General features: G+C 40.4%; 1 protein-coding gene across 1 annotated transcript in view; it reads right to left on the bottom strand.

Annotated features, from left to right (window-relative positions):
• Positions 1 to 12,686, bottom strand: part of CPA6 (carboxypeptidase A6) — a 45,269-nt gene that overhangs the window by 14,699 nt on the left and 17,884 nt on the right. Inside the window, exons 4-6 of the mRNA XM_088529741.1 lie at positions 10,716 to 10,830; positions 8,669 to 8,770; positions 7,720 to 7,824 (exon numbers count right to left, since the gene is read on the bottom strand). Of these exons, the coding sequence (XP_088385867.1) occupies positions 7,720 to 7,824; positions 8,669 to 8,770; positions 10,716 to 10,830 (322 nt within the window). The remainder of the gene's footprint in view (positions 1 to 7,719; positions 7,825 to 8,668; positions 8,771 to 10,715; positions 10,831 to 12,686) is intronic.

Raw genomic sequence — 12,686 nt, 5'->3', positions numbered from 1 at the left:
ACTGGATCATCTGGATGAGCAAAGGACCGTGGTCATTGGTAGAGCTAGGCTGGCTGAGGATCTCCTCCATCGGAAATTTAATTTTGGAGGGAACAAAGTAAGCAAAGAGCTATGCCGTAAAGTGCCAAAGCAATAAGGCACAAGAGTTTAAAAGGGCTTTAGGATGCAGTGGTGCTTTTTTATAAAGGAAGGGCATTCCCTGGGAAAGACGAAGCAAAGAGATGGGGTTGAGGGAAACTCTAAAATTGTAGCTGAGATTAATAATGATTTGTTGTCCCACAATTCATTATTATTAAATTTACGGTAACAATCTGCTGCTTCTGCTCCTGGTTTTGGGTTAAACATTCACCCTGAATAAGTGATGTGCTAGAGAAACAACCACCAGGTCCAAGAGGCTTGTGCGTGGCGGGGACCACCCAGACCAGTGCAGTGTCCTGGCGGGAAGAAGCTGGCTGCAGTCGCCTCCTGCTTCTCACCTCCCTACCTCCCACAGATGTCAGTCCAGGTATTATTTAGTGAAGGCAAACAAAGAGAAAGTACTTGATGCATCATTTAATTAAATTACTGAGACTCAGTTAAATAGATGCAAAAAAATGCCTCTAATACAGTTTCTGAAATAGCTAAATTATCCAGCATGCAGAATTTATTCACATTCCTTTTTCACGCTAAGCAGAGCTTCTGCGTGTCAGTAGTTTCTACTGAAGTCCTACTCATTCAGCATCATCAGACTGGACTGTCAAAACACGAAGCAGAATTTCAATGGGGCCAGTAATGTCTTTGAGCAATGATGTGAATTCTCTTCATACATTGAAGAGAAACATACCCAGCAGCTTAAAAGTCATCACAGGGCTGTACTTGAATTACCTAGTGATTAATACTTTCACAGGAGTTTGCACTAGCAAGTGTCATTGAAGAACCTACAAGCAAAACATAGCTGTAGGGATATCTTTATTTTATGGAAATGCATTCACATTGTGAAAAACACAAATGGAAGCAATATTTACCTTCTTAAGATTGTAAGTTTTCAGGAGAATGCAGCTGAGTAATTGGAAGTACACAGCAGAAATAATGTAACATTTATTTCCTGTAATTTTTTCTGCAGTAATGGAGCTATCGTGTCAAAGGTAAAAACCTTCTCTTCTGAACATCTTTACTTTTGAACAGAACCTGGAAAAATCCATCACGGACCAAAAGAGAAAGAAATGCTGCATAGCAGGAGGGTTTGCCTCAGCTCTTGGTAAAACAATGCATCACATGCCTCGTTGTGGTGGTACCATGGAACTGCATTCCACTTTTTTGGCCTTGGTTTAGGATTTATCCATTGAAAAAAGAAAAAAAGAGAAAGAGAATGACATCTGAGAGCCCACTCCTAGAAGAGCTTACTGGTAGCGTTCACTGTTACTTTGTCTTCCTTGCTCTGCCTTCGGTAGCAAGGATGTGCTGGGGAGACTCAGAAATGCAGAGCAGGGCTGCAAGATCCTGCTGAAATAGCAGAACTCGGTCAGGATTGAAGCAGCTGTGGGGTGGAGAGAGGACGCTGAGCAGCAACCAGACACAGACCAGTGTGATTATGCCACGAACGCTTGCAATGCTTGGCATGCCAGGAACGGTGTGTGGAAGAAGAGAGAAATCATGAGGCTGGAACAGATTCTTAATTTGGAGCAGCACCTCTCGCTGTTGAAAGGCTGATGAATGAAGTAGTGAGTGAAGGGACTGAAAGATGGGAGCTCTCTGACGGAGAAATACCAATCAGTGCTCCAGGCAGAAGGTCCTGATAGAAAAGAATGAGTTAGCTAACAGTAAGTAAGGCTGCGTGTTTCAGATACAGATGCTAGCAGATGAGACAGATGGATTTTCCCTACAGATAATGGATATATAGAGCACTCAGATAAATCACTTTTTTTTTTTTTTTTCTGAGGTTAGGCAGCTAAAGCCAGCTACAGGGACTAGGGGTTGACAAGCAATAAGAATTATGCTCTAATAATTGCACTATGTTTACTGAAAGAGATGCAGAGCATTTTTAGATCTGTTACCAGCTGACTGGTCCTCTGAGGTGGAAGAGTCCAGTCTTCACAGTGCCATAATCACTGGCAGCTGTGAGGGAGATTGCGGGGATTCAAGATGCCTTCCTAAAAAACTACAAACATGGATGAACAGAAGGAACGTCCAGAAATGAAAACTTTATACAGCAAGAAGACATTAGTTTAAAGAACAACAGAACATTTCAAATCAAAGGGAGATGAAGAGTATCACCTAAACGGAACAGACCTTGGAAAGGAGGAATGTATCTCTAATGGGCGATGGGAAAAAGCTATGGGTGCAGTCTTGTTTTTACATCCCTCTGACACAAGAGATTCAGTTTTGAATGTTTCATGTAATTTTTAGAGCTCTTTAAGTGTCTGAGAGACAGCAATCAAAGATATTAAGACTAGTGGGATATCCTTCCCCAGGAATAGGAAGGGCATTCTGTATAGGAAGGAACAGTCAAATTCTTGCTTCCTTTCCTTTTTTTTAGTTCAAAATCTGTGTTTTGGAGAACTCCAGAAAATGGAGATGGAAAGCATATAATGGGGAATGAACTAATTATGTTGTCTTGGAGCACCTCTAAATGTAGGGGTAATGAGCAGGCTTTAAATTAATAGTAGTGTGAAATATTGGACTATAGGAATGTGGTGTTTCATCAGTTTCTGTCCAAAGGACTTGAGTCTATTAAGAAGTGACAGGTCTAACATACAACATTTAACAAATGCTAGTGTGTTGCTCCACATAACTATCTTACAAAATCCTGATATTAGAGTATTTTTGAAGTGGATCAAAAACTGATGTCTAAATCCTGCAATCAAAAGGGGAGAGCAGCCAGATTTTTGAGGTTCAGTCACTATAGACAGAAAAGGGAAATATTTTTTTCTGAATGCTGAAAACTTAACAGTTTTGAGATGATTCAGCAATGCTCTGAAGTCACCCAGACCTTGAAGTTTTTTTTTTTTTTCCTAAAGTGTGGACTTCAGCATTGGAAGGAATGACTGAGTGAACGATTCTCTGATCGATGAGGCAGCATATCACAGATGTTTTGTCCATCAGGACACACACTGTGGAATTTTGCAGAATGAGTAGAAATGCTACACTGGCTTTCAACAGTTCTTAAATTCAGGATGCTTATAGCTTTATGGCCTTGTAGGCATGTAGCCTGCACAGCAGAGGACCAGAGCCAACCCTTTTAACATTCACACTGCCTTGGTCTCCTGCTTGGCCCTTGGCTCTGATCACACAATCATCCTTATACACTTCTGTATATGTGTCTGCTCTGTTATTTTAGGTATCCTGTCTTTACAGTCAAACACTTCATAAACATTCCTGAAGAAGAATGTGAGGTCTCGAACTCTGCAAAATTCCTGGTAAAAAATTGGTCTCTGGGGCATGTTTGCAAGTCTGATGGCTAGCTAATTGGCAGTATGCATCCCACAAGGTGATTCATAAATCAGTCTCAAGTGCAGAATGGCGGAGGCAAGTGTTGCCATTTTGCTCCTGGGACAGTCTCTCTTAGCTCGTTATTATGGAGTGAAAAGACAGGATTCAGTCCTGGTTTTGGCAGCAATCAATATTAATGACAGCTTTAAAAAACAAATCCGCCCTCAGCCCCTTAGCCTCTCTGTCTGGGGTTGTCTGTCTGCTCTGTGGGGGCAAGATGAAGTGTAAACACATACCCTAGGGTAATTTGGGAACTCACATAATTGGGATCACAGGACATACATTTCAGAATTTGGTCTTTCAGACGTGCTTCTCACAGATTTCAAGTATGAGGAGTGTACTGAGAATCCTATACAGATTTGGGATTCTCCTGAGACGAGACATCCATTACAGCCCCTCTTTAAGGGACGCTGGAGCGTGCGGGATAAGCAGAGCTTTAGAGTTGCAGTTTCAGATTTCTCTGCTATACATTTGCTTTCCAGTGGGCATGTGCTTAGGGGTGATGGAAGTGTATTGGGTCGTCTAATCAAGCCAATGCTTGGACCAAACTTATCGAGTCACCTTGATCAAGCCCAGAAAGCTCAGAAATAGTTCTGAACACTTTTCCAGCAAAGACCCTAGATCCTGGATAGGCTATCTCAGAGGAGGCAGACAGTATGGTAGTAGCATTGCTAGTACAGGAGAAAATCCCACAACAATCTCACATTAAAGTAATGTGATTATGTGGAATGCAATGTAAGCTGGCCCATGTTCAAAGTAGAACAGAACTACTTTGAAGAAACTATGGAAATTTAAATGTTTCTAAAATATAATGGCCTTCAGAGTCTGAAGAGAACACCATATTTCACATTTGAGATGGAAGTTTGCTGAATCAGGTCAACAAATGCCATTTTTCTTTTTTCTTTTTTTTTTTTTTTTTTTTGCTAAGAAGTGCCACTACGCTTTTGAGGATGCAAGGATGAATATGGTGGTGGGGTTACTGTACTTTCAAAGGCATGACTTGTTTGCACCTTGATATGAAGCTCCCATCTTAGATTGGATTAATTGCAGCATATCTGGCTAAAATATACTGCTTTCTACAAAGCAACTACACATAACCCCTTCTTTCCAGTTTTTAATTTAGTGACACATTTTAATTTATAATTACATCATATGTAGTCTTTTTAAAATCTAGGCTAACATATTCTTTTGTTTAAGCTTTTGTTGCAGACACAAATTCTGGGTTGCATTAGATTCACTCACCTTTACAGGCTGCATTCAAAGTAGTTCCCCCTAATCAGCTCCCTCTATTTTCACAGCTCCAGTTCCTTCCCTACTCCTCCACATTTCTGTAATATTTCCATGGCCATTTTTTTGGTCGTTTTTGCTATTTTTTTTCTGGCCCTTTTCAGCTGAGTATGGCTTGAAGTTAGTGGGACTTCACTGGAACCTGCCATCCATGGCAAATATCTGACTTTCCTGTCATAGTGCACACCAGATATTTCTCCGTGACTCATTATTTGGGAGCTTGAGCTCTGATCCTACAAGCTTTTAGCCTTGAAATTTAGTGACAATGTGGCAGGGTTTGCCAGAGGTCACCGGTGTTGTCCATCTCTGCAGTCAGTCTGATTACCTTCAGCTAAGAGCCTCAAGGTTTTCAGGGCTGCCTTCTACTGAAACAGAGCGTGAAGCTCTTATTAACGCTGGACCTACAGCACACAGAGCCAAGGCTACAGCTCTTTCTGGAGTAGATTATAATTAAAAAAAAATCCAAACCCCAATGAATGCTCCTTGCTTTAATTTGTTTCAGAACTCAGGGAGTTCAGATTTGTACTTTGCAATGTTATTAACAAATAACAAAAATGCTTTCCTGCCATTTTCTGTCTCTCTTTGATTTTACAACTCTATTTCTATAGCTTTCTTCCCTACTCCTCAGTTCATCTTGTCTTTTGTCTATTGTATTTGCCTGAATACAGAGCAGGCTGGTGCAGCAAGGCAACCTCTTGCCTTTGCACATTTTAGCCTCACATCCTCAACTCCCTAGGCTGTTCTGCCTTTGTCTGCTTTGCATTTTAAAATAGATGGGAGCTGGGTCCTGCTCAGCTCAGCAGGTCTAGTTTCTGTCAAGCAGGGTTGCTGCTGCCCGCACTAGTGCAAGCCGCAGCGGTCACCCAGACCAGGCAGGAGCACCGGCTGGTGCCAACGTCCCTCACGCTGCCAGAAGCACCAGCATCTGGAGGCTGCCACTTCTGGAGATGAAAGGAAGATATCGAGAGCTCCCAAACTGCCGGGGAACATCTACTTACATCTCATTGCGCATACAGGTCAACAGTTTTCCTATACACTGAATGGCTCTGGAATTCAATCATCTCCGATGTTTGGATATAAGCAAAACACAGTTTATTTTGGATACAAGTATCAGGGGCCTGGGGGCACTCCCAGACATGTCTCTCCCTGCCCACTGCCCAACCTTGGCCCCATCTCAGCCCCATGACGCTGCCAGCTCCGGTCCTGCCACAGCCCTGTCCAGCTATGGCCTCCCCACTCTCACCCCAGACCTAAGGTCTGAAGTGAGAGTTGCATAAAATATTTTTGACTCACTCCACTCTAAAGACACATGCAGACATGGTTGCTGCTAGAAAAGCTAACATCCCTCTCCCTAAAATCCCTAAATCCCTCTTCTCCTTTTGCGTGTCTTTTCGTGTCTTGGGGGGCTTGTGGTGCTATACCTTAGAGTCCACAAGTGTGCCTGGAAAAATCTATTTCCAATTGGACTGCCCTTTCTCAAAATTCTCCATAAGCATCCAAGAGGCTGGAAAGCATGCTGCTGGGCTGCAGAGGTGCTTAGGGAAGGAATTTGCCAGCAAAAGAGAACTGCAGAGAGTTAGAAGCACACACAGACTTATAATTTCCACAGAGTTCCACAGAGTATATGAAATGTCTATTTCATATAACGAGAAAAAGTAATATCCCAATGTAATCTAATCATCATGTCTCTGCTCCCTTCTCAACCATTTTTTAATATAACGATGGAGATTGTGAGCATAATGTATTCGGATCCTGTTGCATTTTGCTTAGAAGCTGGATTGAAATATTGCTAAAGAAAGATGAGAAAACACCATCTCTGGGCTAATGCAATGCACGGCTGAGACAGACAGACCAAGGAGTGCTTTATTTTTGTCTCAATGAACTCTGAGCTGCAGAGACTTTCTTTAAGTTAGGAAAATGCTTTTACACATTTAGCCGAACAATCCTATGAGCAAGTTACTCTCAGAGGATCTCAGATAACAATCAGAAGGTTTTTATATACACATGCAGCCTGTAGCCTGCCCTAAGTTCTGCAGAGAAACCTTGTGACTTTTACCTTTTACCTTCACAGTTAGCTACATGATAATCTCAGCTAACAATAGGATAGACATACTCTAATATCATTGGGGTGTTGCACAATGCAGATGTTTACCCATATGAAGTGGCTTATGGGTTCCTAGAAAATCTAAAGGAGATATCCTAAACTGGAGGAGTTATTAATATATTGTGGAATCACACAGTGACTTGGCAAAAAGAAGAGAGAAAGCTGTTAATAGGAAGAACCTTGCACATAAAGATTTTGCATCTTTTATTTTGTGAAAAAAAAATGCAAAAGCACTCAAAGCACATCTGTTGGTGTTTTGAAGCCTTCCTTGACTTCTGTCAATTGCATTGCAAAATGGGCTCCACTCTGCAGCTCCCCAGATATCATGGATTAGACCCCAGATATCATGCATTAAAGAAGAATAAATTCAATAAGATAGGATCGAATAAATATTAGGGAACTACTTGATATTCAGAGAATACAAAATTGATCTTTTGGTTCAAATTTGCCTATGATTTCAGCTTTCTGTTCCTATGGAATTACACAAAAGAGAAATGTCTTTTTTGATCTAAGTCCTTAAGATAAAGATCTTACCAAACTGATCTAAAACAGCACACACTGGCATGGATCTACCTGGACTGTTACCAGAATTACAATTTCCACAGTTCTATATCTTGGAATAAATTCCTGCTTCAGGTTTCTGCCAGCATGTGTCTGGCATATTTTTGTCCTGTGTTTAACTGTGTCTGCCTGTCACTATCAGCTTCACTTATCAAGCACTTAGTGTTCTACAAATAATAATAAAAAATACATAACAGCTAGTTATTGTACTTACCAATAACAATTATATTGGTTATAATAAGTATGCAATTTTTTTTGAACCGAAGGAGCTGTCTGACTGTAAATCATTAAATACTTACTTCTTTGACGAACCACTGGCAAAAGGCAGGTCCAATCCACTCTCTTGCATGAATCCCACAGTCTATCCAGACAGCTTTCTTGTAAGGCTGTGATCTTTTACCTAACTTAAAGTGTAAAGATTCATAAAAATATCAATAGATATCTTGACAATAGTGAGAACCAAAAATTGGAAAAAAAAAGAGAGAATATAAGAAGTACTAGAACATTTTGAATTTCCTTGTAGGAAAGAATGCAACTTTTTTTTTTCTTTTCAAAGAGAAATGACAGGCAGGTATAGCCAAGCTAATGAAGTAGATCTATGGGAAAAGAAAATGGCAGGAAAAATCAGATCTGTCAATTCCTCTTTTTCCTATACAAAATGTAGTTCTTAGCTATCACATGAAGCAGGGTGAGTAAAACCAACGCTACAGGGATAGCACAATGCAGAATACAATTTAAGAGTTCGGCAGCAGTGGGTGAAGAGAAAGTACCTTGAGTGTAAGCTTTTTTTTTCTCTTTTATGATGCCCTTTAATTTGTCATCCTAAAAACGTGAGTTGAGAGTGCTCTGCCCAGGGATTTTGTCAACAGCTAAACGGGAAACATATGTAGCACATGCTGAGAAGGGATCCAGAGTCTTCTGGAGTCCCCCTCTAAGGTAATTGTTTTACAAGTTGACTATAAACACAAATATTTCCAATTCCCTTAAATCCAGACACTGCTAATTTTACTTGTTCTATAATTGCCACATATATCCAATCCAAATGACCAGGATTTGGCTCTTTGTTTTCCGAACTCTTATTTGTTTGTTCTTTGGAGACCACATGCAGAGATGCTTAGATCAACTTCTCCACAACTTCTCCTTCAGAAAGTTTCATCACCTGCATTTGCAGTGTTCATCCTATAACACACACAGCTAAGCATCTGCCATTGATCCCAGACTTTGGTCTGATTAATGACTAATCTTTACCTTGAGTACAAACAGCGGTCTGCCTTCATAGGATTTTCCAACTGAGAACATATGAATAAGATCTGAATAAGTTTCATTCAGATGATACATCCAATTCTGGATCTGCAAAAAAACAGAAACAAATTTGCTGCTTCAATTTTTGCATTTCTTGGGAAATGGCTGTAATACTTTTATTATTAAGCTTAGTTCTTACTTGGTGTTATTTTTTCATTTTTTCTATAGATTTAATATTTGTCTTATTTGATTGTTTTCCTTTACAAACTTAACTATCAATGAGTTCTCATGGTTCTGTTGCCAGAAGCTGGATGCAGCCTTCAGTTGCATGTTTCTTTCTTTCCATTTTATTATGGATAGCACTGGAATGCATTTGCTGTTCACTGAAAACTTGGAAATGGGGCTAACCACAGAATCACAGAATGCTTAAGGTTGGAAGGGACCTCTAGAGATCATCTAGTCCAACCCCCCTGCACACGCAGGGTCACCTAGAGCATGTGGCACAGGACTGCGTCCAAGCGGGTTTTGAAGATCTCCAGAGAAGGAGACTCCACAACCTCTCTGGGCAGCCTGTTCCAGTGCTCTGTCACCCTCACTGTTAAAAATTTTTCCATAAGTTCCAGGGGAACTTTTGGTGCTTCAGTTTGTGGCCATTATCTCTAGTTCTGTCAGTGGCCACCAGTGAAAAGAGGCCAGCACCATCCTCCTCACTGCCTCCCTAGAGGTGCCTATAGACACTGATTAGATCCCCTCTCAGCCTTCTCTTCTCCAGGCTGAACAGGCCCAGCTCCCTCAGCCTCTCCTCATAGGGCAGATGTTCCAGGCCCCTGATCATCCTTGTGGCCCTGCACTGCACTCTCTCCAGCAGCTCCACAGCCCTCTTGTACTGTGGGGCCCAGAACTGGACACAATACTCCAGATGCGGCCTCACCAGGGCTGAGTAGAGGGGCAGGATCACCTCCCTCGACCTGCTGGAGACGCTCTTCTTAATGCACCCCAGGATCCCATTGGCCTTCTTGGCCACAAGAGCACACTGCTGCCTCATGGTCAACTTGTCGTCCACCATGACACCCAGGTCTTTCTCTGCAGAGCTGCAGACACTTTCATTACACCTTAGGACTGTAATAAAGAAAGCAGGCCCCGGAGCCTTCCTGCCAGAACACAGTACGGTGAACAGATTCAGTGGGAGAGGCGCACCTGCAGAAGTCAATCCTACTTTTTTTTTTGTTTATTTTACAGATCTTGAAGAGGTGCCGCATGTCATAAGCTCACTCTAGTGACTTTGTTTTGGAGCAAATTCAAACACCTGGATTTTCAAGAGCTCCAGTTCCTGACACTAAAATTCATATGCAGTGTTCAGTCCTTTTGAAAGGGACTGATCTGCTGCCCTATGAAAGGAACTCTTGACCAGGTACTTGCTCAAATCAAGGAAGGCAACAGCATCAGGGATAAATATAAAGTTAGTAAAAGAAAGGCCGTGCTCGAGAAAAATAAAACAGAAATCCAAAATTCCTGATGAAAATCCCAGTGGTGTTTGGCTAGGATCCCTGGGGCCTCACCTTCATGAGAACAGAATGTGACAAAGTCAAGGTGTCAGTGAGGCCTGTTATCTGGATATGCTGGTACACTGAAATCAACAGAAATTATTTACTCAGCTAGCTTTGAGAATAGCATGCCTCATAAAAGGACCTTTATCTAAATGCTTTTTACTTTCGCTCATTTTACTTTCTTAAATGGCTCAGTGAGACTTTTCAGTTTCTGAAATCTCTTAATCCACCAGAATTTAAATCTAGAAGACTTATTTTAAAAACAAAACGCAGAAGCTTTCAAAAGGAGTTCCATGAACAAGATAAACCTTGGAAATAAGTATTAAAATAATGTTTTTTTCTCAGATTTCATTAAAGGAGCCTACATTTACAAAAGAAACATTTAGAACACTTCTGAAGATCAACAAGCAATCGTTAACTTGAACACATAACGAAATCTGGGCCTTAGTAAAGAGAGTGGGGTAATAGAAAAGGGGTGAAATATGAATTTTAACATTTTAACATACTTCGTCCAGCGAGTGATATACTTCATAGTTGTACTCAAGAAGAGACCTTCGATTTCTTTGTGGCCTCCGTCCAGATTGCTTTTCTATTGCTTTCTGTAAATCTGATATGAGAATCCTAGATATAAAAAGATAGCTTCTTCAGCACATATTTTAAGAGATAATAGGTCTATCTACACACATATCAAAGTAAAGGTTATCATATCCTTCAAATATATTATGGAAGTAATTGTATAATTAGGAATTATATTATTCAACATCAGTAACTTTTATTAAGCAAATTAAGGATTTATTTATAGTCCTCACCTGCTTTGCTGAATTCTAAGTAGTATGTTAAGTACCTACCAGGATCAAGCTCTGTTTGTTCAACTTTACACACATAATTTAATTTCACAACTTCTCTTTATGCGTCTGTGCTTCAAATGATATTTGATAGTCTTTATTTACTTTCAAATGATTGTGTACTACAAATGCTTATAACATCCCAAGGCTCTTAAGTTCTCAGATCTGAATGCAACCTAAACAACTTTGGTGCAGTAAAAGCTGATCTGATGTCTGACCTGTTTTCACGACCATCTTCCTGTCATAGGGTTAAATGCTGGGCAGAAGAGCCTGTCTTGCTCTTCTGAAAGGGGGTCCTCACTTTATGCTTACTTAATGCTTCCTGTCTTCAGAAAATTCTTGCAACTTATCCAGTCTTCACCCAGTCCAGCTAAGATTTTACACTGTTTCCCTCAGTTTTTCAAGTTCCAAAACAGATTAAAAAAAAAAAGCTTCTCTGGCAATAGTGTGCCACAAATATAAGTAAAAGAAATCTGGCATTCATTTCTTTGGACAAGCTCTATATTTTAATCCATCTGGCAGTTGGAGACCTGATTACCAGGGTCTGACCATCGACAACCTGCAGATACCACCAGGCTGGGAGGTGCAGAGGGAGAGAGAAGAAACACTTTGGAATTAACAAACACTGCCCATCTTCCTCCTAACTCACACTATTCACACTGGGCAACAAGTAACACAGAAGCCCGTGGAAAATCCATGTACTGTAATCTAATAACACATTTTCAGGTTATTGCAGAGAACATTTGCTTTAGCACCTCTTACTGCTTTGCACCCAAGTTCTTTAACTGCCATATTTATAATACATATAAAATGGCCTTCTGTCCTGCCATTAAAGGTGATTACTATGAGCAGAAACAGCTGCTGACACATGAATAAAACTGATGGGGCCTAGTAATTAGGGGACATTTTTATACCAGCAGAGGAAAACAATTACAGAAATCATCAGTTCATTTTGAAAAGTAAACAAAGCTAAAACAGTGTTCAACCCACATGGCTAAGGCTACGTGGCCTCCAAAATTAATTTCCTTATAATTCTTATCATATTTTTAGAAAGACAGATTTAGAAAGAGTTCATTGTCAGCACAAAAATGAAATACTTATAATGGTGCATATAATATACAGTTCTTTTCTCCTGAGATATAAATAGCCTCACATAGGGCTTTATCCAGGAAATGTTTAAGAAAACAAATACCTTATCCATACACTTAACTCACTGATATGCCTTTAATGAGAAGATCACCCCTCTTGTCTATTATAAAGATAGCATACTGATAAATAGCATAGGATTAACTATATCCTTCACAACTGTCTTGAATGCTTTTAAAGAGCGCTGTAAGCAAGGTGTGATCCTTCACGTGGAGTTGTTAAGTTGTTCCACTGGAAACGGAAAGTTATAAAACAAGCCCAACACTTTCCTTTATAACTCATGACTAACACTTGTGTCCTCATTTACAGCCTGCTTGTAAACAAATCCATTTCCTGTTAAATACAGAGAGAGGCAAGGCACACTGTAGAATCAGTGACAGTCATCACCATCCTGCTCTTAACAGAAGTGATTTTGTGTACACATAAAACACTAAATGATTCCAAAGGAGGACATTTAATTAAAACTGCCTGCCTGGGGGAGATTTT

The sequence above is a fragment of the Tinamus guttatus genome, unplaced genomic scaffold (genome assembly GCF_059628265.1).
Source record: "Tinamus guttatus ecotype Peru unplaced genomic scaffold, ASM5962826v1 Tinamus_guttatus_pri_ptg000343l, whole genome shotgun sequence".
Classification (NCBI taxonomy): domain Eukaryota; kingdom Metazoa; phylum Chordata; class Aves; order Tinamiformes; family Tinamidae; genus Tinamus; species Tinamus guttatus.
The sequence above is the reverse complement of the archived record's forward strand: the minus strand, read 5'-3'. Positions and strand labels throughout refer to the sequence as shown.